Raw genomic sequence first — 26,799 nt, 5'->3', positions numbered from 1 at the left:
AATCAAAAAATATGTATATACGAGACACAACAAGTCTTACAACGCACTACTACTGTCAAAGTTACTTCAAATACTACGGACAATACAGAAGAAAGTGTGTCTACTACTCCAGAGTAGGATGTATAGAAAAATAAATGAACAAGGTTCGCATAGTATATAACGAGAGGAGTATAAAGTGAGGAGCGAATTCTTACAGCCAACTCGTCGCAGCTGCTGGTGCTGCTGCCGCTCTCCTCCTCGTCGGTGAGGCAGGGCCTGCGCTCCTCGCCGAGCGACTGGTAGTACTCGGCGACGACCTGGTCCAGCCCGAGCTTCTTGCGGTAGGTCAGGTAGTAGTTCTTGCACTGGTGGTTCGACTTGCCGGCTATCTGCTCGGAGACCTTGGGCCAGTTGGTGCCGTGCTCCCGCAGGGCCTTGCGCAGCTGCTCGAGCTCCTCGTCGCTCCACTGCCGGCCGATCGCGTCGGCCTCGTCCGCGCCGTCGGGGCCGCTCGAGCCGGAGAAGTGGGGCGCCAGGCGGCGCGATATCCTGTTGAAGCAGGCCGAGCAGCACTTGGTCGTGTTGCTCGGGATCTCTGCGTCGGGCAGTTACGACTCGTGAGTGTATTGTACATTGTAAGGACAATAATAAGGGAATAAAGAAATACTCACGGAACTCCTGGACGATCGGGTCCCGGATCTCGGCCGGCAGATCGTTCCACTTGGGCGGCAGCGCCCGCAGCCGCTTGACCCTGGTCTTGCTGCTGGCGCTGTTGAGGTTGGGGCATCCGGGCAGCGGGCAGGTGGTGTACCGTCCCCGGACGGACTTGCAGCGGCAGGTGTTGCAGACCCTGGCGCCCTGGGGCACCTGCTCCTCGCGCAGCCCGTACTGCGAGGCCTGGCTGCGCGACAGCGGCCGGCTCTGGTTGCCCGCCTCCACCATCGTCTGGCAGATCGCGCAGGGGTGGGGCCCCAGCTGCCTGCCGCCGAGTTCTGCAATCAGAAAGAGAGAGAGAGAGCGCGTAACTTTTTAGCAAAGTCAAAGTAAGTCGAGATAAAAATCAAATAGAGCCCGGAGGCCATCGTCGGCGGCGCGATGCGTATCGGCGAGCCAATTGCAACGCGACACCGGCATTCAAATTGCCGCCGCATGCATGCTTTATGTCCCCTGGTCAATCGCTATTATGGCCTTTGCATAATTGCACCCGCGGCCCTTTTTCCTTGCCAGATCCGTTTTTGCGCGCGCACGTGCTTGCGCTATTGGCTCGGCTGGAGCAATATCCGGTGCGCGCGGTATAGAGAGACTCGGAATCGCGTGGATTATTCATCGGGCCGCGCGCAACTAATCAATATAATGTACAGAGAGAGAGAGAGAGAGGCGTTTCGGAGAATTAACTTTGAAGAAGATAACGTCCTCGCGCCACTGCATCGAATTGCGATTACGTATTTAAGGACCGGCCAATTTACCTGATGCGCGGCCGCCGCCGCCGCCGCCGCTGCGTGTTTGAAGAAAGCGCGCTTGCGGTCAGCCGACGGCTCGCGGAAGGCAGAGCATTTTTGAGCGCGCGCGCAAGGGTGTCAACGCCGCTCGAGAGCGGGGGGAAATGCCAGGCGCTGCTGGCGCACGGGCGCCTCGGCGAAAGGGAATAATTAGGCGCGCCGTCAAGTAACTAATTAGGAATTGCCAATTAAAAAGTTCTCGCTCATCCGCGCGCGCCGGCACATTTGCCTTGATTGGACGGGCTGTTTGTCGAAGCTCGGCGCGGGGCGGCCGAATATGCGAAATTAGCTCTTTTTCCTTCGAGGAGAAGCGCCCCGCGTATTTACCTATTTCGTATATTTATGCGGCGGTGTATGATTCAATCAAGCTCGAAAATATAAGAATCGGGCCCGGGGCGGCGAGCGGGACACGCATATATTTCGATAATTAATACGCCCTGTCAATTAACTTTATGCGTTCGGCGGCCTGGCGCGCGATAATAAATTACACGCCGGAAGACCGATTCGTTTGACGCGGCCGGCCGACAATTATAGGAAAATTCAGCCGCGAGATTTTCGACAACGCAGCGCAGCGGCCCGCGTGATTGACAACGTCTCCCCAGAGGCGAGCAGTCATTTTCGGCGCGGCCAGCCAGTTGCTCCCGGATGTTCCGAGCTTTTTTCCGTTTTTTTTTTTTTTCCGTTTCGGGAGTTCGGGAAATTCTCAATCAAAGCCGCAAGGCGAATCAGCCTAATGGATTTGGAGCTTTTTTCTCCTCTTTAGCCATGCGCACGTCACTGCCCGACGTGCGGGCGCTGTAATAGCGCAGATCCGCTGTTTCGCGCGCGGAATAAAATAAAAAGCGAAGCCGCAGCGCCGAAACACAAAGTGCCTACGCGAGCAGGAAAGCCACTCGAAAGATAAACGAATGAAATAAAATGCAGGAAAGGCTGCAGCAGCAGCGCTAATTAAGCCGCCGCCGCCGCCGCCGCGCAGGAAGATCGAATGAGAGCTGCTCTCTGCATGAATCTTTCATCAAGAGAATATCCTTTTCGCGGTGGAAGCTCGACCCCCTCCCACTCGAACGAGAGCGCGCATACAGAGAGAGAGAGAGAGAGAGAGAGAGAGAGAGCCGCAAGCAGTGTCAATATCATTTTTCATTCGTCCGGGATTTTTTCCGCTCCTCGCGGAGATAAATGACTCTCCCTTTTATCATTCGCATAATGCCATTATGTGCAGGCAGGCCGTTTTCGAGATGTTTGATTAAACATGCAGCGGAGAGCGCGCGCGCCAGTCATCCCCATTGTTTCTTTAAATTAACGCGCGGCTTTGCAGCCTGCCCGAGCGCACAAGAGGGAATAAATTTTTCACAAAGAGCGCGCGCGCGCGCGCGCGGCGCAATTAGCGTAACCCATATTTGCCTCGCACAGCCGCGCGTGTGCAGTCATCGAACAATACGTGCGGGAGCTGTCGTGATTTTTTACGAGCCGCGCTGAATATTGCACAAGTAATGGCGCAGTTTTCGCCTCAGGATTAGATTCGCGACAATTATTAAAATCGAACACGTTAATTCCCTTTGTTTCCGGCAGGCCGGCTCAGCCTCCTTATTTACCCCCGCAGCGGCCTTTTTCGCTCTCCCTCTCTGCCCGCTTGTATAATACACGAGGCGGACTCAAAGGGAATACGCGAGCGTCGCGCGGAATAATCCGGCGCACATACGCGCAATTATCAGCGCCATAAGGAGGAATCAATTATGCGCGCGTTATATGTCCGACTTAGGAGGCCGCGCGTTACGCATTCACGAGACCTGCCGGAAAAATGATTAAAAGCAAACACGCGGGAGATGCTGCGAGTCGCGCTCTCGGAAGGAGTCGAAGCCAATACTCGGGAGATCGCTCGCGATTGACAGATGTTGTTTGCCCACAACCCTTCAGCGGCTTCCCCTCGATGCGCCGCCCGTCCCTCCGGGGCGGTTCGCCAGCGCGATCGGATTGATAAATTTCAGCCCTGCGACTTTGGGCCGCCGGCTTCTCGGGAAAAGCTCGCGAATTTGCGCTTAATTAGCGCTCGAAAAAGTACGCGCGAGAGTGAAATTAGCGGTTCTCGGAAATCCACTTGGTTATAACGCGAGGCGGCCTTGGCGGTGCAGGACAGCGCTCGGGCGATCAAAAAGTACTAGCTTCCGGTATCCGCGCAGCGAGCTACAGCGCGAAGCTGCAGCGAACTACAGACCGTATAATCCTCGCAGTGAAACCGTTCGTACATAATCCGCTATTTGCCGAGAGACTCTCTCTCACTGCCTGTCTATAGCTATAGGGATACGCGTGCAGCAGCGGCGGCGGCGGCGGCGGCCCACAGAGAGAGAGAGAGAGGAAACGGTTGCAGGCAGATAGAGAGCGCCATTAATTGGGATTAAGTAAATCAAGACGCTAATTAGCTCGTCCGCTCGCTCGCTTTCTCTCGCTCGGAACTTTAGCCCTCGCTTTACCTTCATTTAATTTTGCCCACCAATTTGCTCCGGCTTCTGCACACAGCTACCCCCTCTGCGAGTCGCTCTCTGATACGCTGCTCTCCGGACGGATGTGCGAGGGAGGTTCATTATTTTTCCAGCGGCGGCCTCCGCTTTGTTTTCCGGTTTTTGCGCGCGGCGGCCACGTTTTAATGCACTTACGCGACGATTTTTCGATCTCGCGCGAGCCTCGCGGCTAACGAGTTCTCGGCGCGCGGAGCGAGAAGAAGCCGCGGGACGCGTGTCGCGCGAGTAATTTTTCATCGGAAAATAGCGATCGTAATTGGGAAAAAGCGGCGGCAAGCAGCGGCTTCGGTTTAATGCTGCGCGGCTCGAGTCGAGACAAGCTAAGCAAACACTTTTCGCGATATTACGCGAGGGAGGGAAAATATCTCGAGGGTTTTCATATCCGAGAGACTGCGCGGCGGCCCCCTTTTATTCCAACAGCGATTCAATCACTACTCCACCGGCGGCAGCGGCTTTTTCTTTTCTCTCTCTCTCTCTCTCTCATTCTGTGTATCGAGTCGAGTGGCTGGTAATTTCCCGCGGCCCGAGAGTGAATTTCAACTGGGTTAGAACTTGATTTCGGACCGAGCGCCGATTCTTTATCTTCCGGGCCGTCTCGCTGAATAATTCGACAACGCCGAGTCGGAAATTAAACAATGGCCCGGGCGAAGACAATCCGCGGAGGCATCGGCGTCAGCGAGCACGCGAGCCTCCGGATTCGGCGGGTTTTACACAACGGAAAGCGGCGCAAAGGGATTGCCTTGAAGCGCGGGCGCGCGTACACGGAGAGGAGTGTAAAAGCGGCGGGAGGAGTCTCCGGGGAAATGTGCGTAATCGCCTATCCTCCTATTCCGCGGCGTCGCTTTCTCACGATCGTTTGTTTGTTATTGGCTCTCTCCTGCTGTCAGGCTCCCTCGGATTTCGTTCCTCCTCCCTTGGCCACCCATGCACACCTATATAGCTACGCGCGCGACAAATTATGCGCAAGCGTCCGCTACGTAATCGGCTAATCCGACGCCGCGCGCGTCCATTGATTTCCTCGTCGCTCTCAGAGAGACAGAGCGCGCACGATCTGTAAACGAGCCGATATTTGCCAGCGCCTTGCTATACCTCTCCCTCTCGCTGTTTCGTAATTATCCTAGCTTATTTCGCCAGGCTGTGTACACTCGGCGTTAAGGCTCCGCCAGCTGCTGACTGCGCCGCTATGCCGTTTGTTTGCTCGATGCGGATTATGCGCGCGCGATTCGTGCGTTCGAGATTTTTTTCCGAGCTGCCGCTTTTTTCCGCGAGCCCCGCTGATTCGCCGGGATTATCGAATGTAAATTCGCGCGCGGCCCGCTAATTAGAATATACGCGCCAGGAGCTGAGCGGCCTCCTTTTTTTCGCCCTTTTATTTATTTAATTTATTGATGAGCCAATTATCTCCCCCCCCCCCTCTCGCTCACCTGCGCCAGTGGAAAAGGTCGCGATTCGCTCAGACGCGTCCAATTAAACCGCAGCGAAAAAGCAGCGAAAAAACGCGCGCCTACCGCCAAGAAGCCGCCGAAAATTAAAACCGTCGCTCGCATATTTGCAGGAGGTGCTGCTCGATTGGCCCGGGGCTGTGCGGGTAAACAGCGTAATTTGATGAGATGCCGCAGCGAAAAAGGCGGCCGCGCGGAAAAGCGCTCCCTCCTTTGAGATGCGGAGATCAGAGTGTATACCAGCTCTCTCGCGCGCGCTGCACGAGTGGATTCTCGACTCTCGAGTGCGCGCGCGCCCCGAAAAACGATAGCCATTTCCGAGCCTCGAGTTATTTTAAAACCGAGGCGGCTCGCGGCGCCTATAATGAAATGCGCCTGCATCTTTCATGCCGCTCGCTCGCTAATAGCAACTGCCAATGCATAAAGTAGTGCGAAAGTAATGGCCCATCCCGCTCTAGTCGCGCACAATGTCGAAGAAGAAATCACGAGTAGTCTCGAGCTAATCGCGAAACCCGAGGGACCGCGCATAGATGCAGCTCTCGCGAATTGTGCAGTCTCTCTATCTCCCTCGATCGGCGATTGTCGGCGGAAACGGCGCGAAGAGAAGAAGCGCTCTCATACACGTGCGGCGCAAGCGTCAGCCAATCTGCTGGCTCGAGGGGCGGTTCTCGCGCGGGGGTGACCGCGGAGGATGAATGGAGGGGCGCGCGCGGGCTCGCTGCGAGGAGCCGCGACTTCTGGCGTTCAAATCACGACCGCGAACGCGACGCGACGGTCCTGCCAGCGAGTTTCCCGCGAATTCGCAGCCCTCGGCGATGCGTCGATAGAGACTCGCCGGACCACCTCCGAGGACAGTGCGCTTCCGGGATATTTCACAGCGCAGAAGAGGATGTACAGCATTTACCGAGCCTGGTTCGGGGGAGAGGACTACCCCCGGCTGGAGGCGCTCTCGCCTCCGGACACGCTGGTGCGGGTGGGCAACGAGGGCGAGTACCACTTCGTGGCGCACCGCAGCGTCCTGGCGGCGCACAGCGGCTACCTCAAGGCGCTGCTCGCGGCGACGGCCGCGGGCACGGCCGCTGACGGCGCGACGACAGCGGCTCACGACGGAGCCTCGCCGATCATCGCCTCCGTCGCCGTACCCTCCACCATTGGTAACTATGACCCAGTGCTTTTGCAGCGACCCGCATTGCTCGGATGAAAAACTGCTTTCGTTCAGGTGGAGAGGCATTCGCGCCCCTACTGAACTACATGTACACGGGCCGCCTGGAGGTGACGCTCGACAACATCTACACGGTCCTGCTGGCGACGCACTTGCTGCACATGCCGGGGGCTCTCGAGGAGTGTCGAGCAGCTTTGCTCAGGCTTCGAGCCCCTCTGGCGGTCCCTCCGACTTCGTCCTCGCCTCCTCCTCCTCCGCCACTGTCATCGCAGTCTTCGCAGTCTTCGCGGCAGCAGCCCCAGCCCGGCAGTGTGCTGAGACCCGTGCCGAATCGTTTGCTGGGTCCGGCCTTCTGCTGGCCACCAGCCGCTGCCTCCGCTGGTCATCTCTATCCGCCCAGGCATTTGGAACTGCCGCACTTGCCAGCTCTTCAGTTGCCGCCGGCCATCTCGGTGCTGCCTGCTCCGATCATCCACAAAACAACGCTCCCTTACGGGTGAGATTTCATCTGCCCCTTATCACGAAACGGCTGCTGACGTTGTCTGCGTTACTCGACGAAATTTCAGGACGAAGGAGTCATCCGTATCGCCGGCCTCCAGCGCTTCCCAGCATCGTCGCTCGCGCTCGAGGTCGCGCTCGGCGAGTCCAGAGCTCGTGGTCGCCTCTTCCTCGGCAAGCTCGATCACGCATCGCAGCAGCAACAGCGATGATCAGCAGCCGACCGGCGGCAACGTAGCGCCTCGGCAGCCCAGTCCTTCGATCAGCAGCGAACGCATCTCGGTTGGCGACTCCGGCGGCAGCGTACAGCAGCTGCAGTCGCAGCCCAAGCGCCGCAAAACCTCTCAGCAGCAGCCAGGTAGCAGCGGGTCGAGACAGAGGCAGAACTCCCGTTCCGGGCGCAGTGGAAATCCCGAGACATCCTCGTCGTCTTCCAGAGCAGCGGGAAGCAGCGCTGGTACGATGCAAACACCTGGGGTCGTCTACGACGTCGCTTGCTGCGACGGTCCCGTGAAGTTTCACCGGGTGCTGAATGAAAATTACGCGCCGCCCACTGCTCAGGTGACTATCGATCTTACGTCGTCGTCGTGCTCTTATCTCTTGGTTCTTCGACTAGTACCAACGGTCTGTTCTGAAATTTCTGTTTAGGCATCAGCGGGACAACAGCACCGATCCCTGGTACCTCAGTGCAACGGGCGTTCTGCTAACTGCCGCGACGTGGATGTCGGGTCCCCGTCGCTGAGCAACTGTCGCGAGAACGACGAGAACGATCGCCACCAGCTCGCCCAGCAATCCTCCACCCCGAGCAACAGCAGCGCCAACAGCAATAGCAGCAGTAACGCCGAGAATCAGCAGCGGTCCGGCAACAACAGCGGCGGAGGTAGCTACACTTGCGGCTATTGCCGTCACACCTTCAAGTCGCAGTACTGCTATCGCAAGCACGCGAGTCGCCACTTGCTGCCGACCGACAGCGGCGAGGGCGCGGAGCGTCCGCTACTAGTCCAGCCGCCGAGGCAGACTCCACCGGCGCAGCCCGAGAGCAAGAAGCGCGAGGTGCGACTCTTGGATCTGAACGTGCAGTACTATCCCTGCAAGATCTGCGGCAGCAAGTTCCCGAGCTACTACTTCGTGCACAAGCACCGCAAGCTCTGTCACGCCAACGTCGACGAGCAGCAGCAGCCGGAGTCACAGAGCAGAAGTTCCAGTGCCAACGGCTCCGTCGACGAGCCCGTGAAGACTGGGCAGCAGCAACAGCAGCAGCAGCAGCAGCAGCCGAGCACCAGTGAGAACGTGCAACAGCAGCAGCAGCAGCAGCAGCTCGCCTGAAACTTTCGACCCTGGGTGCGCGCGGACTTCCAACAGCAGGTGGACAATCGTACCGACTAGTGAGGCGGGTCGCTGTGCTTTTGAAAGTGATCCTACGCTGGCTGGGAAAATTGCCGATATTTGTTGTGTCGCGCTCTGGGTCTGAATAGATATTCAATGCAAACAATGCGAGACCGATCGATGGTGAGTGTAAAAATAATATTAGTGTCGAGTGCGAAAACTCAAAATGGTGAATCGAACACTGATTGTGATTGATAATCTGTGTAGCGACGACGACCGATTGTGAATCGAGTCGTAATTTTTCATGTAAAAAAGGGACGACGATGAAAATCCTGTATATACACAACTGGAATAATATATCTGTTATAATAAACGAGTCATCAAACCGCAATTGTCATTATTAAAAACTTTACTGGTATGAAAATTTCCTGGAAAATCAAATTTTAGAAGAAGCCCGTTGTGCCGAGCGAATTGATTGCAGTAGAGCTTTGATTAATACCGGGAATTATTTTAAATGTACTTCATTTTTCCTGGAATCAATTCGATTACCGCGAGCCGAATGTATGCATTTCATTGTCAAACAGTCAGCGCACGCGCGCAAGAAAGAGAGAGAGAGAGCGGCACATTTTATTAAATATGAAACAAAACGCAATTACAGTAAAATAATTGCCACAGTGCAGTGAGCACACAGCAAGCACTTCCCTTTTGCATATGGGGAGCCGCGCGCGGGCGCGGGTACACGTCGAACTGACTGATGTAAAATTACCAATTATAAACAAGGGGGGTCGGCGCCGGGTGGACAGAGCCTTTTGAAATTATACCCGGCCGAAGATTAATATTTGTGCTGATGCAAAATTCCCCCATCCTGCTGCTTTACGTATCGTTGCTCTCGTTATAATTCCTTGTGTTTGGAGCGCGCGATTGGTTCGTTAAGCGATGCTTTAGCGCGACTTTTCTGCAGTACGTGCATGTAGATAATACGGTTGGTTTTGCAGTCATTAGTTCGAATTATCAATTACGTTTGTTTGTGCTTTCTTTCTTTGTTATATTTGGGGCGATTTGGAATAAAAATCGTTACGATAACAGCTAGCAATTACATCTATCATTTTAGCTATATCTATTCTTTGAATACCGAAGGCAAAAACTTTTAACTTTATTTCAACTTTCCAATGCTGATTGCCACTAGTAAGCTAAGCTATTCATTTCATTCGATTCCAATTTTAATGATTTTTACGCCGCTGTGACCTCGGAATCGAAAGTTGATTCAACAGAGTTCAGATTCGCTCGTTTCATAACTAAGAAGAGATGTGATTGAACGTCAAAGTAATTAACGCAGGATTGTATTGACTTACCCATCGCGTCCATGGCCTGGGCTTCCTCATCACTGGTCTCCATAGGCGTCGCGTGATTTTCCTTTTTCTTATCCTTCGACCTGCTGATGGCGGTAGATCCGCAAGTGACTCCCGCATTCTTTTTCTTGTCTTTTTGCTGTTGCTGTTGTTGTTGTTGCTGCTGCTGCTGTTGCTGCTGAATCTCTATCTGAAGGTTACTACTCGCGTTGTTGGTATTGGCCGTACTTGTGTTGGATGACGAGGAGAGGGCGCCCTTGCTTTCAACCCTGCAAAAAGAATAGCCATTGTTTTTAAAATCTAAAAGTCGCCGAGTTTCAAATTCTAGAGAAGAACGGTAGGTCGGGGTATGGTAGCGGATCGTCGAGAAAGCTATTGAGTTATACGAGCTCAACGTGAAAATGCAAATCTTTCTCGATCCCTGCCCCTACTCATCCGATCCGCTATCAAAGTCGATGAATTCCACGGACTCGACTCAATTAAGATGATGAACATTGGGTGGATGATGCTTGCGCAAACATTGTCCGCTAACCAATAACCATTAATTAGCATTGCAATCTACTAATGACTGATCTGGCTTATTCTCTATCCGACTCTCTATTTCGCTTCCACTCTCGATTTTGCCGTATCCCGTGGAGGCGAACTAAGAGGGACAGAGAGATAGAGAAAGCTCGACCCGGGGCGAACGTTAAACTAATATTCAAAGCGCGCGCAGATTGCAGATTTAAAATAAAATTTTGCATTTAGAGCCTAGGTGCGTATATAGCTATATACGCGCAGAGCAACGGTGTATCCACTAAGTGGATATCGCGAAGGGATAGGCTAGCCGCGATATTCCCCAGCGATCGCGACGGGGAGGGGACTTTTGTTTGCTTATAAAATCTCTTCCAGCTAGTGCTCGAACGCACGTCATCCAATTTGGGCATGGTTTCGAATTAATTAAAAGGAGAACGATCCCTCGATCCCGATTGCAATATCGGCCGGATTAGCTTGTGCAGACTCCCTCGCGTTTGCTCTGCACTCTTTGTTTTCATCCACCGCGGTTTATTTTTCGCTGAATTCTCGAGAAGTAATATCTGGTCCATTTTTGGCATTAGATAAAACAATGAAACCAGTGTTCGACCGTAGGCGATGAGCACACGATGGAAAGAATTCACAGAATAGAAATTGTTTTTTTTTCAACAGCCACTTACTTTATTTCCCTGCTGGAGTGTGTCTCGGAGCTGGACTGTGACTCCTCCTTGATATCCTTGAGTATCGAGTCTTTGGGCTCGGTCTTAATCTCTTTGTTCTCCTTATTGGCTTCGCGAGCGTCCTTGGCGCTGGTCGACGACGTGGGCGTCGTCGTGAGTACGCTCGACGTCGTCGTCGTCGCGCTGGTACTCTGGACGGATGCTGACGCTGCAGTCGTGGATGTCGACGTAATTGTGGTCGTCGTTGCTGTCGACGAGGGCTCCGCGGTCGAACTCGCCGAAGCAGCGTCTCTACTACTACCGGTGGACGAACTCGCCGCAGCAGCCACGGCAGCGTTACTCGAAGACGCGGACGACGAGCTCGTGGTGACGGAGCTCGCACTCGTGACCGCCGTCGACGCGGACGAGGTGGAGGTGGTGTTTGTTGTTGAAGAGGAGCTCGACGTCGTCGCATTCGCGCTACTACTACTACTCGACGCCGCCGCGCTGCTCTGGGGATTTTCCTGGGTTTTCTGTTGCTGCTCACGCTGCAGCCTCGTCGTTACTCCCGTCGTCAATATATCTATAGGTCCGATAGTGGAGTTACTATTATTTACCTAGAAAGAAAAATTGCAACATGATTAAGTTGATTAAACTTTAGATGCATCAGTGTCGATTGTAAAAACTGCTAACATTGCAGTCAACTCACCTTATTGTTAGGATTGTTTCGAGAACTACGCGTACGCCTCGATTTTCTCAATAGCTGCTTATAATTCTCCGCTTTCTTAGTGAGGTAGTAGTGATGCACGCAATCCGCGACGGACTTGTGCTCGAATGACTGGGCTATCGCTCCAAAGTTCTTGGGGTGCTGGAGGTACTTCTCCTTGAACATATCGTGCTCGGTCTGGCTCCAAACGTTGATCAGCTTCCTCTCGCTGTGCATCGCCTCGAGCTCCTCAGGCTGCAGTAGACCGTTGCGATTCTGAAACGCGATCCTCCGCTGTTTCGCGTCCAGCAACAGCGGCGGTATCACCGCGTACGAACGCATCTTCTTGTCCTCCATCTGCAAGCACAATTTCGACACCCACCGCGACACTGCTTTAGACGTTCCGGCCCACACTTTTGTCGTATATTATACTTTCGTTCGGCGCATCGTTATTACTCTGCACGCACGTCGAGCGCGAAAGAGAACAAGTGACAATATTCTTTTTGGTTTTCACAAGCTCGTTTTGACGACTACTCGGCCAGTTTTATAATCATTTTCGTTTTTTAATCGTTGCTCGACAAGGTGAAATCAAGAATAATACAAGTCGGAAATTGAAATAAAAATAAAGTAACAAAAGGGAGCACAGCATCCAATGCTCAACGAATTACATGTGTACGTATAAACCATTGAGAAAGTAAAATATTGCACAAAAGTATTACGTGATTATTAATGCTTTGCTTATATAGGGTAGAAAGCAATGTACATTACTAACCTGAAGTTCTTTTAACGCATTTTTTAACTCGGTCGACAACTCTTCCTGAGGAATTAGCAATGGAATTAGCATCTTCCATGATGTGTGTGCTTTGTTTCGCGAAAGATTTTTCGAGAGCAATTAACGTGTCTTTTATAGAAATACCATCGGCGTATTTCGTTAATTCAAGTGCAGAAAAATGACAGAAATAAGCGTCTCTTGCTTTGAGATTGTTTTAAACTAGAAAAAGAAGGCACAACGCTTTATAAAAAAAAAAGTATTTTATCGTTAAAAGTTAAGGAAAATTCATCAGCTGATAAATTTTTCTTCTCCATCCATTGGTTCAGGTCGGCCCTTCCAAACCTGCACTCGGTCGAGGCGGCCAGCGCACTCGGAGAGAGTGAACAAATCAATACATCTTAAACATTCAGCGCGATTACCGGCAGGGGTTACCATCAGGTATCGTCAGCGCAGTTATCGTTCATACCAACCAAGAAAATCAATATCCTGAACTGTACACAAAGTCGTTGTTGAGGAAATTAAAATCTTTAGTCGGTTGACGAAGATCAGTGCAAAATGATGATTTTGTTATGTAGCCATTGCACGGGTGCATTATTGTCAAACAAATGTTGTGGAACAGTCATAAGTTTTAGAAAATATAAAGACGCCGTTGTGAAAGCGGGCTTAATAACGTTCTTTTTAACGTCAATACGTGATTACGAACCACACTGGGTGAAAAAAGCGGTGTTCAATTGTTAGTAGCGTGTGATGGTATTGAAGCACAACAGCCGATTAATGGGCATGATCTCGTCTGGCTTAGAACCACAACTCTCGTCAGATGAACTTTCGATTGGCACAAAAGGATCTCTGGTGTATTTTACAAACAAAGCATCGACAGAAACGACTTGCAAATGCTTTCACCACATTGATGAGGATTTGTGAAGAGAGAAAGAGTTTATTGATAAAATTACAATGACGAAAACTTAGAAAGGGTTTATTTTCAAAGCCACCGAATTGTTAGTAAAGCACACAAAAATTAGCACCTTCAATACAATAATGGAACGAGCAGACAATTTTTTCTTAATGTTTTGCTCACCTTTTCTCTTTCGACTCGAATTTTTAAGTATAAACACTCAGCGTTGCTATATCAAAATAAATGAGGAGTTGAGACTCGAACATGACAATATCTACGCATTATTAACAAGAGCTTAATATATAATATAAAAGATAAGCTCTTCCAAAGCACGTAGGCCTCGATTCTCAACGTCTCAGATATTTTCGAAAAAATAGCAATGTATAAATTAAAATAAAAAAAAAAAGTAAAAGCCACTCTCAACAGAGAATAAAAAAAAATAAGCAACTTCTTATAAAAAAAAATGACGTTCTGAAAATACCTCCTGCTCTTGCAGACCATCCATGATTTCTTCAAGATCGGCCTCGCTCTTGATTCGTGCTCCGACCCTGTTGAATCGTTCCTTGTCCTCGCGTTGCTTGCGCAGTTCCGGAAAGACCTTCTCAAAGAACTCACGGTTCTTGGCCTCCTTCGTCTTACGCTTTTGCGTCGCCTCGAGCTTCTCTACCTTTCGGTGCCACTCCTGCACGAGTATCGCATAGGTCTGTGACTGCTGGCGATGCAACGAGGCACGATCCGCGTGTTCCTGCCGAAGTCTCTCAACGAGCCGCGTTTTCAGGCACTGGTGCCTAACGCGATTCTCCTGGTACACGCTGGTATCCGAGGGCTGATTATAGAGTGGCAGTTTCACTTTCGGACCTAGCTTGTCTAACAACCTGTGCGCCTCTTCCGCTTTTTTCTAAAAGAAAGATAAGTATTAAATGTAAACTAGTTTCCGTAAAATTGAAAGAAAACGTCCAAAATTGAGATATCCGTTGTGCTTACCCTATTCTCAGCGTATATTTTTTGTACAAGGGACTGATGCTTGGGTTGCGAAGACGCTTCTTCCACAGGCCGTTTTGTGCCAGGCGCCTCCAAGGGTTTACTAGCTACTTCTTCTATCTCTTTCACCTTTTTCCGAAGTTTGCTAATCTGTGATTCCCTTTTTGCAATTTCTCGATCAACCTTGGCGATCTGTTGCAAAAGATCGTCTTTGGTGATTTTAAATACCGTGTCCTCTTGTGTATTAGGCTCAGGAAGAGTCGGCGAAATCGCCTCTGTTTGTGGCGTGTACACACCAGCCGTCGGCTGCAATAAAAATGTTTCCATTAAAAACAATTAAACAGATTTATCATTTTCATTACAGCTACTTTCGAATGAACCAACGCAAATAATTAAGAGCCCAGCATTGTCAGTTACGACTGCTTTGAAGCCCCATAAAAACTTGAAGACGGTATCTTATGATTCAACGTATATTTAATCGCTACCTGATTGTCGTTGCCCAAATCTACATGTACAACGTTCGGGTTATTTTTAAACTTGGGAGAAAGTATATCTCTTACATATTAATAACTCTCTACTTTCTCGCATTAATGATCTTACTGCGCAAATTGAAAATACTCATTCAACGCACCCTTGTATCTATCCTCAGAGGCTGGATCTGTGAGGTTTGGACCCTCTGTTTAATGATAAGCGTGTCCTGCACCGGGTTTCTAAACACCTCTGAATGCGACATCACATTAACGCCGCTAATGCTGTGTTGCTGGGTTGACGGCACCAGCTGGGTGGGTTGACCGAGGCGAATTTTTTTAAAGGGCGGCGCATCCTGCTGCTGCTGCTGCTGCGACTGCTGCTGTTGCTGCGCCATGTCAACGGGACTGGGCCGATAGTCCTGCGGCTGCATGGCGGCCAGGAGGCCGGCAGGCGACGGTGGTGGCGGCGCACCGGCGCTGCCCCTGCTGTTGCGCGCCACAGCAGCCGCGGCCGCGTGATAATCCGTGGGCGCGGTGGGCGAAGCCGCGGGCGCTATCGAGGCTGGTGCCGGTAATAGCGATATCCTCTGCCGATCCCCCCGGCCGCTTACTACATATTCGCCACCCGCGCCAACTCCAACCACTTGCGAAGAGACTGGACTACTGCTCACGCTTATCGCTACGCGCTCGTTCACCTGGAAAGAAAAATTTTATTCAGTCATTTTTACATTAGAATCAAATTACTCGCTATACAGCTCATGTACAATGATTCACAAGTGCTTTTATTTTTAACTCGTCAATATAAACCTCATAAAATCATTTGAGTTCTCCAAACTACAAACCCAATTAAATAATTTCGCTCGACTAATGCAAGCAAGTAGTTGGGGAGGCGGTATAGACCGGCTCGACCAATGCAGGTATTTATCTTATAAACAATGTAATGAGGGTCAGTAGAAACTGGCCAAAGAGAAGGGGAAAGAGAGAAAAAGACGCCACGTACAGACAAACAACATCGCAAGAGCAGAGCTCGCTAGTCGGCCTAGCGTAAACAAAACCGACGGAAGTCGGAAAGGAAGCACAAACGTGCGAAGTTAAGAATGTAGATGCCAAGGAAGGATATAAGTCCGCGTACACAAGATAGGTTGCCGCAAACAGGTCAGAAGAGTCGAGTGGGTGAAGACAACTTTCACCCGCCCACTCGAGCGCGTGCGGGGCCATTAGTTACGGGCCATTGTTGCGGGTTCAAGTTTTGCGAGAGCTCGCGCGACACTAAGTAAAAAGAACACGTCGCGCTTTTCCGTCTCCGTCTCGTTGCGCCGCAATTACGGCACAGGTCGCCGAGCTCGGCGCGCGCCTGTAAACAAATCGATATATACACGCTCGTTGCGAGTACGTACACACTGCAAGGGTGCAGCTGCATAAACGCGTGCAGACGAATATCGGGACAAGCCGAGAGCCATTTTCCGGCTGTGGCCTACATCGAGATGAGAAGAGCGGTTTGGAGTACAGGTGCACGCGTGTGCTCGGTTGAATGACACTTTTTTACAATGAGATTGGGCGAGTAGTCTGGAGAGAGATGTTTGACCTATGGACTACCAGCCGGCCATCCCGAACCGTTACTACTTGGTGTTCCTTGGGGCTACTTGCGGAGACTCACATTGGGACTGGCGTTGCGATAGACGTCCCTCGTGTAGGCTGCGGCGGCGCTCGAGGCTGGCGAGGGCTGCTGCTGCCTACCGCTGACCTGCTGCTGCACAACGATGGACGAGGGTCCCGAGGAGACGGACACAGGCGAGGCCGAGTTGTTGTTCGAGCCGATCTGCGCCACCTGGGCAGCCGCCGACTGCTGCTGCTGCTGCTGTTGTTGCTGCGAAGGTGGCTGGTGCGAGTGTGGCGGCGGAGGCGGTAGGTACGACGGGTGGACGAAGCGCAGACCCGCCGGTACCGGAACCACTGGTGGCACCGTGATGTTCATTATCGTAATGTTCAGGCCGCTCGGGTCACTTCCCTGCTGCTGCTGCTGCTGCTGCTGTTGACAAACGTTCGACGCTCAGTATACGTGCATTGTACAGGCCAAAGACTGATAAGGTAAGGTAACTTACCACGTGCTGGTCACGAGAGGAGGTGGACGAGGTCGCTTGTAGTCCCGCTGGTGGCTGGCCAGGGCCGCCAGCCGGGCCACTGTTCATCGCCAACGATCCCGGCGATGATGAGGGGCCTGCAGCTGCTGCGGCGGCCGCTGCTGCTGCTTGTGCCTTGGCGACCTGGTACTGGTGCAGCTGTTGCTGCTGCTGCTGATGGAGGTAGTGGTAGAAGTGCGGGTGGTGCGGCGGCGGCAGGCTGTGGGCTGGAGGCCCCGCCAAGCTCGGGGGGCCCGTCGTGCTCGAGGCCTGCTGTTGGTGGTGGTGGTGGTGCTGCTGCTGCTGCTGCTGCTGGTGATAGCGAAGCTGCGGCTGCTGTTGCTGCTGCTGCTGCTGCTGCTGCTGCTGCTGTTGCGGGGAGCCTGTGCCGGCGCCACCGCTGCTGCCACCAGCCGCCGCAGCAGCGCCGCCCCCGACACCGCTACCCTCGACCGTCCGCGGAGACACCGCTTGACGCGAGCTCGAACCGTAGCTCTGCTGGGGCCTGCAAGTCAGAAAGTTTCTCCGTTAGTTTTCCATACAGCTATCGTAATCGTCATTATTACTTGGCGAAACTCGGCAGAAGAAGAGCCGTAATTCAATAACGTTTATTGCAAAACTTTCTCTCCCCGCTCCCTCTGATTAAAAGTCCGCCCATATATACGTTATCCAACTTTTAAATGCTCGAGTGGCGCTAGCTTCATCGCCAATACTAATGCCTCGTCCGGCGCGACTAAGTATATTGCTCGTTTTCATTAGTAGCGCTCCGATAACGGTCCCGGCACCTGCATGCGGCAGGTCGCACGTACGTGTCTTCGCCTCTCGCCGCCGAAACGTCCGCAGCGACTAAAAATGCTACTCGGCGCTCCTCCGCCGCCGCCGCCGCCGCCGCCGACGACCCGATAAACTTTCAACCCCGTTTCCCTTTCGACTCGGTACTTATCTGGCTACATGGGTGCGCGCGTGTGTGTATCGATCAGAGGCGTATCGCATTTTCTGCGACGGAGTCCTGAGAGTGAGAGAGAGAGAGAGAGAGAGATGCGTCGGCCTGGGATTTCTACGGGGGAGCGGCGAGGAATTCGCTTCGCTAATTCTGGACGAGCGTCAAGGCAGCTCGGAAGATTCGAGGAAACGCGCAGGAGGGCCTTATCTGCCGGGAAAACGGAGAGACGATTAGAGGCGTAAAAAGCGCTGATCCTTCGCTCGGATCGCTGCGTGACTCAGGCTCGCAACGTCGGCTTAATTATGGCAGTGCAATTTGCAGCGGATTTCGCGTTATTTGAAAAAGCTCGCGATCATTACTCACTCGGCGATTCTGCACAGCCTGAAATAGAATGCATTTTCCTGCTCGCATAAAAGAAACCATAATTTCACCGCGACCTATTTCGGTCCTCCGATGTTCCGTCTCCTTTTTTTCTCCCCCTCCTCGATCCTCGCCCAACAAGCGGAAGCCCCGAACATAAACACGGTAAATTAGGCGGTATTCCGGGCACGTCCGGAATAATCCGATATTATTCTTCCGCGCTAACCCACATCTACACCTATGGAAGCGTTGAATCTCCGATGTATATGTACGCGCGCGCGTGACGTCACGAAACACTCGCTTATTAAAGCTCTGATGTTGCAAGTTGGTCGAATCTTCAGAGTCCGCCATGGTAGGTATAGACGATAAGAAGAAGCCTCGAAGGGGCTGCAGTACAGCCGCAATGAAAAAGAGGAAAATTCAAAGGTTTCACCTTTGATTCCGCCGACGACTCCGAACATTTAATCAATTTTTGTTAAACGAGACCAGCTATAACCCAATTCAGTGGCAAGCATATCGATTCAACTGCAGCGAGATGGGAAGCCAGAAAAAACAAGCCTTCGCCCCGTGACAGGCCAAACACAGGGCGCGCGCGCGCGCGCAGTTATTATCCCCCGACGAATTTCCCGGGGCATCGTATCAAGTTCGAGGTCGAACCGATCCCTTCGCCGCCCTCAGCAGCAGCGGCGGCGCGTAGTTCAGAAAGAGAGACAGACGCACACATGTAACAGCAGCAGCAGCAGCAGCCCTCCACCCATCCATCCGGCCAAGGGCGAGACACGTGCGTGGCTGGTCGCGTGGCCCTAGCACAACATCGCGGATCCGCGTTCGCCGAAATACGCTGCTCCGAGAGAGCCAAACACAGCTCGTCGTCGTTCCATCTCTCTCTCTCTCTCTCTCTCTCTGGAGACACACGACTCCCCCTCCCCCGGGCCGGCTGCAGCCAGCTTTTTACAATGGTAAAAAGCCTGGGCGAGGCGATTGGCCGCGCAGGGCGCGCAGCGATGGCCGCCGCGCATGCCCGTCGCCTCCGGGAGACCACGTGGCCGCGCCTGCGCACTCCGTGGCGGACGAGCGGAGCTGGCAAGGGGGCCGCAGTCGCGAGCACGAGTTCGCCGAGGAGTGATCGGCCGCGCATGCAGCAGAGCGCGCTTATTGCAGGACGGGAAAAAATTCACGGAGCGCGGCGTTGCCAAATCCCAAGAGTGCGGGAGCGCGACGTTGCCGATGCGCCCGAGAGTCCATTGATGCGAGTGCTGCTGGCGAGAACTTTACGACGCCGAGAGCCTGTTTCCTTTCTCGCTCCGTCTTTATGCTTTTTGTCTCGCTTCTGCCTCCTCTCTTTCTGTCTCGTTAAAAAATATCGAGTGATGACTAATTTTAGAACTTTGTCGCCCGCATTGTCGACCTGTTTTTCAGCGGATTTTCGCGAGACTGAGCGCGCGCTGATGCAATTGTTATGTAAGCGTCAACTTTTTCCTAATCGAGCCTGGACTCGGCAAAAATTCGTCCGATCTGAAAAAAAAACAGCGCGCCTAATGATTTACGCATCCCGGACGCTTTAAATTACAATCGTCCCTCAGAATTAAACTCTCGTCGCTCGCGAGCTTCAAAATTGCATTACAGCCGGCGATGTAAAATTGGATTCCGCGCGATACGTTAACCTCCGCTGGAATCGCGGGTAGGGAAACCGGTCCAACGCTGTGCGAGTACTCGGACCTTAAATCCGAACGAGCGTGGGCGAAAAAGGCCGCAGGATATATCGGAAAAATTGCAGGAAGGAATGATTGCGATTCGATTCGTGGCCGTCGTCGCGCCACGCTCTGATAATGGAGAGTATTTACGTTTGCCGCAGCAGAGGTGACGGTCGAAGGCAAATGTGCACGCGCTCGCGTTCCAGTCTTTAAATATACCTGCTAGTAGACGATAAGGCGCGAACGATTTTCCGCGAATCCGCGAGGAAACGACCTGCTGCTGCGGTCTCGGGAAAAGACTCATCGCTACTTGTTCCGAGTTGGATCGTCACGTTCCCCGATACAGGGAAACACCCATGACCCGCGCATTAGCAGTAGTCGCGCATCGGAATATGTAACGACGCATGGAACGAGAGAGAGAGAGAGAGAGAGAGAGAGAGAAGGACTTGCGCGCGATGACGTAACGGTCAGTGACCCGATCCGCTGCTACTCGTCGAGTGTAATCTGCGCGGACACGAGCGGAGGATGCTAATATCTCGGCGATAAAAAAGCGTGGCTCTACGCGCCGATGATTGACTAGCAGGTGGTACACGGAGCTGCTTCGTCATCGATCGCGGGCCTCGAAATTCGACAACTCGCGCGCGAGAAATTCAAAGGCCCCGTTTCCCTCCTCCTCGTTTTTCTCCCCCTGCTCCGGTTTCACGCACAAGTGGCTCTCTCTCTCTCTCTCTCTCTCTCTCTCTCTCACACACCCCCGCCGTCTTCCCTACGCTCGATGTTTACGTCGCTTATCGCGAGCTGTGTACTCCGGTCCTCGACTCGGCGAGCGATATAACGAGCGCAGTCGTCGCTCCGCAACGATTCTCCCCTTTTCGTTTATTACGCTCGCGCGCGACTCGAAGATTAATCAGCCGCGTCGCGTCGCTGCTAATAAACTCGCGCGAGCTCTCGAGCATCTGTATTGTGTGTACCTGACGATTGTTTTCTTTTTTTCCGACAGAGTTGCCCCGCGTACTTCTCCAAGTTGGAGGAGCTCTCGAAACTCGATCGATCCGCGCTGCAGAGTGCATCAGTGTCAGCCTAAAAAGTTAATGAGCAAAACGATTGAAAATTCGCTCGAGCAAGCTGGAAATCTCGGCGGTCGTCGCTTATCGCGGCCGAGCATCGTCCAACGGCGACTGCCGTGCTGCTTTATTGTTCGTTCGCGCGTACGTATACGTACGTCTGTGTTTATTGTATAAGCTCGCTCGCAGCGTAGTTCTGCAGATATAGCTACGCGAGTGCTATAGCGCTGCCACACGATCGGCATACGCCTCGGTCGCGCATCGAATCGCGCTACACGGCATTGTCCTATTTTTAGAGCGCGCGTATAACTCGCGCGGAGCGCGAAAGACAGCGAGACTGCAGCGGCGTTACGTTAGGTTAGTGTGCCCCGCGCGAACTTGCGCAGATCGGGGGGGAACGTACGTTCGCTCGCTCGGCTCTCCGTCTATCTCGTCCGCCGGTGCTCCGCAAGTTCAAGGAGCCCTGCGTGTGCGGCTGCGAGAAATGAGCGAGAGATAACGAGGCGCGAGCGGCGAGTTTTTTCTCCTCCCGCAGTGGCAACAGCCGAGATGGATCGGCTGAGCTATTTTTTTCACGCGCAGCTGCCCGGCGCGTTTTACATCCCGTTTCACGCTCTCTCTCTCTCTCTCTCTCTCTCTCTCTCTCTCTCTCTCTCTCTCTCTCTCTCGATATGCGAGTAGAACACGAAAAAACTTTTTCCCCGCTGCGCGCGAGGCGCGATTAAATTTCATCCCCGGCAGTTAAACATTTTATCGGCGGAGCTGTAGTTCATAAAGAAGAATACATTGACAGCCGCGAGTATAAAAGCTTCTGGCCGCCGCGGAGAGGAGCTCGAAAAATTATCCCACGCCTCCGGCTCGCGCAGTCGTAAATATTTACGATGTTGATATTTTTCCAGCAGAAGCGCTCGCACGATGAAGCGGCTGTAAGCGAAGCCCGAGAGTGGAGATGGCGCGAAAAAAGTACGCGCGTCGCATTATCCCCTGAAAAATTGGTCCCGGCTAATCCTAAATGATCGCGAGCCGCAGAGTCCCGAGATTAAGCGCGTCGAACGCGGCTCGTTAAGGCGAGGAAATTCGCCCTAAAATTCGCGGGAGAGCCGACCTTGGCATGCCAGCTGACGAGACGCTTTTTGCACTGGCGCTACGCCACGTTCGCACGCCGTCCCTTGATTGTCCGCCGCAAAGTACGCGAACGCGGAATATTCTAATTAGGCTTTTTATACGCCGGACTTTTTCAGCGTGTCGTCGTATCACCGCGCGAGAAGGGATATTTTCCAAGGTTACATACTTACACGCGTCCTCGAATGTTGTTAAACACGGTCATAATGAACCGGAGGTATAAATATACGCGGACATTGATAACGGCGTCGAGTGTTTACTAATATCCGATTGATAGGTGCGCTATCGACGGCCCGGACTTTTTCGAAAACACATTGAAGAGCGAATGGCTGGCCCGGTGCTCTTTTTCGTCACCGCCGCCGCCGCTGCCGCAGCCGTGAGCCGAGATAAATTTTGAGTTACGTAAAATTTTACGTAACCCCGCGGCCCGTGGATTGAAATCGACGCTACACGTGATCGCGAGCTATCGAAGCCAAACCGTGCGCGCGAGCGCTAACGAACAACCCTCCGCGTCAGGCGATAATGTACCCAGGCCGTCGTGCAACGCCGCGACGACAACAAACAACGCTCGATCCCTTTTCGCGCGATGCCAACTCGAGCCGAGCCCAAGTGGAAAAATAAAGCCCCGAGTGCAGGCTATTTGTCGGCGCCGGGTTTTAAAACGCCAGACGAGAGGGAGAGAGAGAGAGAGTAAACAGCTTTTTCATGCTTAGCGCGCGAGTTTACGGGCAGGCGGAGTGACCGATTGCCAAAGGAGATTTGAATTCTCGCTCCGCGCGCGGTTAACTTTTTGAATAACGATGCCCCGCCGCTCGCTCCGAAAATCCCCCGCGACTCTCTCGCTTTCTTCGGAGCTATATAGGTATAGAGGCGCAGAGAGCCGCGGAGCGCGACGTCAGTCGTTTTTGTGCGCCGGCTAGCTCTTTTTCGGTCACGCGTTCCTCCCCTCGTTCTCACTCCCACTATTGTTTTTCTCTCTGCAACGACGCGCACTCGAGCTCTCGCCATCTCGCGTTACTCGCTGCCGCCGCTACTGCAGCCGGGAGATAGACGCATTCGAAAAATTCGAAGTTTTCCGTTAGCCGCTCGGTGAGAACAGGTTCGCGAAAAAATCGCCGACTCTCTCCCGGTAAATAAACCAGAGTCTCAGCGGCCGTGTAAACACGCGGCGGTGGCGGCGGCGGGAAAGGAGGAGAAAGAGGCCGCCGCGGCCGATTCGCGTCGACACGCACTGAACGCACACATGCAGCAGCAGCAGCAGCAACAGCAGCAGCAAAAGTGGAGTGGCGCGGGGGCTCGGATATCGCCGTGTCGTTCCAGCGTGGCAACGACTCGGAGAAAACGTGATTATGCCGCTCTTCCTCTCGCTGGCTCGCGCAAACATTTGCACGTGGTCGGCTTGGAAATTCGAGGAGACTTACGTGTCCATCGTGCCGGGACATAACCCCGACCCGGCTCTCTTATTGGGAAACACTCTTTCTATCTCTCTCTCTCTCTCTCTCTGTCTCGTTGGGCGTCGATCCTCGCGCTAGCTCGTCATGCTGCCGGGCTCTCTCCAGGAGATCGTCAGCAACGCACCGCAAAGATCAACACTGCACAACACACACGGCACACTTGGAGCACGGTCGCGAGCCCGCAACTCCGATACTGCGATACGGACTGCGGAGAAAGAAAGCGCGTGTTTCGCGGAGTCGCTCGATCACGTTGACGTTTGAGGTTAGGAATCGACAGGTAGCCGAACTGTGGTGTAGCAGCGCGCAAGCAAACCGCGGCCTATGGTGCACGGTATAGTCGCGCCGCTCTGCGGCGTGGCGCGCGATCCCTCTGCGCATGCGCCTGGACACCGAGCTCCGGCTGCCTGCCTGCTACTACTGCTGTATGGTCTTGCTTGGAGAATTTTTGATGATAGCAGAGAGGCGGTGGGGGCAGATCGCGCCAGACACGCGGGCTTCGCAGTCGCGAGTGTATTTTTGGAGCGGCCGAGAGAGCGGGATGATTCCGAGCGAATTTCGCAGTCTAAATAGAGGGAGGAATTTCTGGCGAATCATTTCTAACAGGCGAACGCGAGCTTTCTCGCTTTTTACGTAGCGCGCTAAACTCGCCGAGCCGGGAGATACACTCCTCTCGTATACATCTCTTCGAAAAGTTTAAATTGCGTCGCTTAACATAATTTAAGTTCGGCACTTTCGAGCCCAAAAGTCCAAAGTTAATCCCGGGCTCGGTAAATTTGCCGACGCGGATAGACATCGATCTCCCCCTCTCTCGCCCTCGCATAATCGTCATCGCCGACCCACATTTTCGGCGCTCGCTGCCGGCGCCGTGTAGTGCTTATTACGCCCGCGACGCAGACACAGCAGACCCGTGCGCATCGATCGCGCATCGGGGAAAAAAAAGCGAGCGCCATTGCGTCAGGTCGTGCCTCCGCAGCCATTGTCAAAACAATGCCGGGCGGGAGAGGCAAGGTCGACACCTCGAGCTCGGTTATTTCGGCTGTGCGCGCGCGTATCGTCGTGTTTACATTAAAACGCACACACACACGCGCGCTCGTGAAAAAGATATTAAAATCTCGTTAGCAGCCGCGGCTCGCTTTCCGTTCTCCGTCCAAGCGAAATCGCTGATATTATTATTTTTGCGCGCGTGCGCGGGGCGGCGGCGTCTGCTTTGTTCGCGCGAATTAGTTTCGCCGTGCTCGCCGACTCGGGAGCTGCGCTGCATGCAATTATACCGATGCCTTTTTCCATCGTCGTCGGATTTGAGAAATACGCGTACAGGCTCCGTTGCGCAATTACGGGAGCGGGCGCAAGTAGAAACGGTCGACGCGGCCAGACTGCACGCATGTACCCGTGTACGGGTATCGACTCGATCATGAGAGAAAGACACAGGAGGAGGATAATGAACTATCGCCGCTGCCGCAGGCTATATACGTATATCCGGCGTCAATTAACGAATACCTAATCGCCGTCACAGGGTCATATCTCTATTTTCGACGTGAGTCACGCGGCTCGTATATTTATACTACTGTATAGGATTTCGAACGCCGATGGTCGATGGCTCTCCTCGGAAATGGAAAAACGCCGCGTCCGAGAGATTAAACGCACTCCAAGGCCGGAAAGCGCATAACGATCGTTTTTCCTCTGCGGCGTTGCATAATTCTCTCTATGCGATAGCCGTCATAAATAAATAAAGCGTACACGCGAGGAAGTACAGCCTCTTACAGAACTATATTCCGCGCCAGAAATAGGCGCGCCGCCGCTGCAGTTCAGCGTCCGAGGAACTCTTGGCATTCGCCAGAAGACCGCGGCGACAGCCAACAAACTTTCCGCAGCGCTGAATCCGCGAATCTCGTCGCCGCACGTGTCCGATCAGCGGCAGCCGCGCTGGAAGTTCTCCGGGGAGTTGATCGAAATTTCGACGGACGGTCCGATATTAATTGGAGACGCGCCAAAGTCCACGGACTCGGCTCGATCCACTTTTTCATCCATAGGAGCCGCTGTACATGCACACCGATTATTTCGATACTGCCAGAGAGGGGGGAGGAGCTCGTGACCGACTTCATTAGCCGCGCGGAGAGCCGCGTCGCGTGAGCGGTGAATGAAAACACGGCCGAAAATTTCTCAAACTTTTCAAGGACTCGGCGTCGTACGAGCACGAGGGAGTCCCCTCCCGAAACTTGGAGTCTCTTGAATTATCGACTCTCGCGGTGGCGGGGGAGGGGGTCGACGCTAGCGCAGCCGAGAAGAGAGTAGGGGGAGTAAACGCGTGCACACAAAAGCTCTGACCGCACCGAATGCAGCAGCAGCAGCAGCAGCAGCACCTCTTGCGTGGCGGCGAGTCGTCCGTGACCCTGACCGCGTGTGCGTGGTGGGGAGGCCGAAAAACCGCGGGGGGGACGGGAGACCGTATACACCGTTGCCGGAAGACGAGCGAAGGGTGCGTGAGTGAGAAGGACACCTTGCTGCTGCTGCCGATGATGAGGGTCGTTTGTTTGGCTAATGATTTTTTCATGGTGCGATACGCGGGATTCCAGCGGCAGCAGATATGAAATTTCGGAAAAATCCCGGCGCACAAAAGCGCGACTACGGGAGGAATCCCTTTGTCGTCGCCGTCGTCGTCCCTTTAAAAGAGAACGCCGAGAGGCAGCGCGAGAACGGTAGCCAGCGATAGCGACGAGGCCGCGATCGATAACGACACTATATACGACTATACACGCCATTGTTCGCCCGCGCGCGAGTATACGCTCGGCTCCCGCAGAGCGAGAGGATTTGAAAATGAGTCGAGTCGACTGTAACGCGATTGTTCCTGGGAACATCCTGCTTTTCATCTCTTCGCGCGGGTCTCCGCGCAGCGCACACACGCACACACACACAGAGCCGTGTTTCTCGCTGTCGCACGCAAATTGTTTACGAAATTACGAGGAGAGAGAGAGTGGCTACACAATGAGGCGCCGACGGGAGGATGAACTTTGTAGGTAGCGCGTATTATCCGGAAAAAAACAACGCCGCGCGCCATTATTTCCCCGCGACGCTGCCGTAATACGACACAATGAAGGTGCGAGCGGGGCAGATAGGCATCGGCGATAAACGTCACTCTCTTCCTCGTGTCTCTGGCGATTTATTAATGCGTACGTCTCTCGTCGATACCGCGCGATGTTGTGTACGGATGACTGCCGGATTGGCGCGGCTAATTAAGGGCAGGAAAAGAAGTACAGCGAAAACAATGGTAAGCTCGTTAA

General features: G+C 53.3%; 2 protein-coding genes across 25 annotated transcripts in view; one reads left to right on the top strand and one right to left on the bottom strand.

Annotated features, from left to right (window-relative positions):
• Positions 1-26,799, bottom strand: part of LOC100122466 — a 50,354-nt gene that overhangs the window by 7,187 nt on the left and 16,368 nt on the right. For 11 of the 24 annotated variants that reach the window (XM_032598366.1, XM_032598364.1, XM_032598359.1 and 8 more), the window contains 11 exons: positions 16,867-17,389; positions 16,422-16,796; positions 14,926-15,459; positions 14,298-14,600; positions 13,795-14,211; positions 12,422-12,466; positions 11,653-12,006; positions 10,965-11,560; positions 9,775-10,040; positions 651-971; positions 195-574 (listed from right to left, as the gene is read on the bottom strand). In XM_032598366.1, the coding sequence (XP_032454257.1) occupies positions 195-574; positions 651-971; positions 9,775-10,040; positions 10,965-11,560; positions 11,653-12,006; positions 12,422-12,466; positions 13,795-14,211; positions 14,298-14,600; positions 14,926-15,459; positions 16,422-16,796; positions 16,867-16,953 (3,678 nt within the window). In that variant the 5' untranslated portion in view covers positions 16,954-17,389. Of the gene's footprint in view, positions 1-194; positions 575-650; positions 972-9,774; positions 10,041-10,964; positions 11,561-11,652; positions 12,007-12,421; positions 12,467-13,794; positions 14,212-14,297; positions 14,601-14,925; positions 15,460-16,421; positions 16,797-16,866; positions 17,390-23,488; positions 23,865-26,799 lie in introns of those variants that run through there. The other 13 variants (XM_032598370.1, XM_032598371.1, XM_032598368.1 and 10 more) reach the window with 7 other exon arrangements.
• Positions 2,150-8,813, top strand: LOC103316149 (transcription initiation factor TFIID subunit 12b). Its single transcript, XM_031927526.2, has 4 exons — positions 2,150-6,590; positions 6,656-7,094; positions 7,165-7,657; positions 7,745-8,813. The coding sequence occupies exons 1-4, from the start codon at positions 6,128-6,130 to the stop codon at positions 8,420-8,422; spliced, it is 2,073 nt and encodes a 690-aa protein (XP_031783386.1). The 5' UTR covers positions 2,150-6,127; the 3' UTR covers positions 8,423-8,813.

This window comes from Nasonia vitripennis, chromosome 3 (genome assembly GCF_009193385.2).
Source record: "Nasonia vitripennis strain AsymCx chromosome 3, Nvit_psr_1.1, whole genome shotgun sequence".
In the NCBI taxonomy this organism is placed as follows: Eukaryota; Metazoa; Arthropoda; class Insecta; order Hymenoptera; family Pteromalidae; genus Nasonia; species Nasonia vitripennis.
This window is presented reverse-complemented; position numbering and strand designations above follow the sequence as displayed.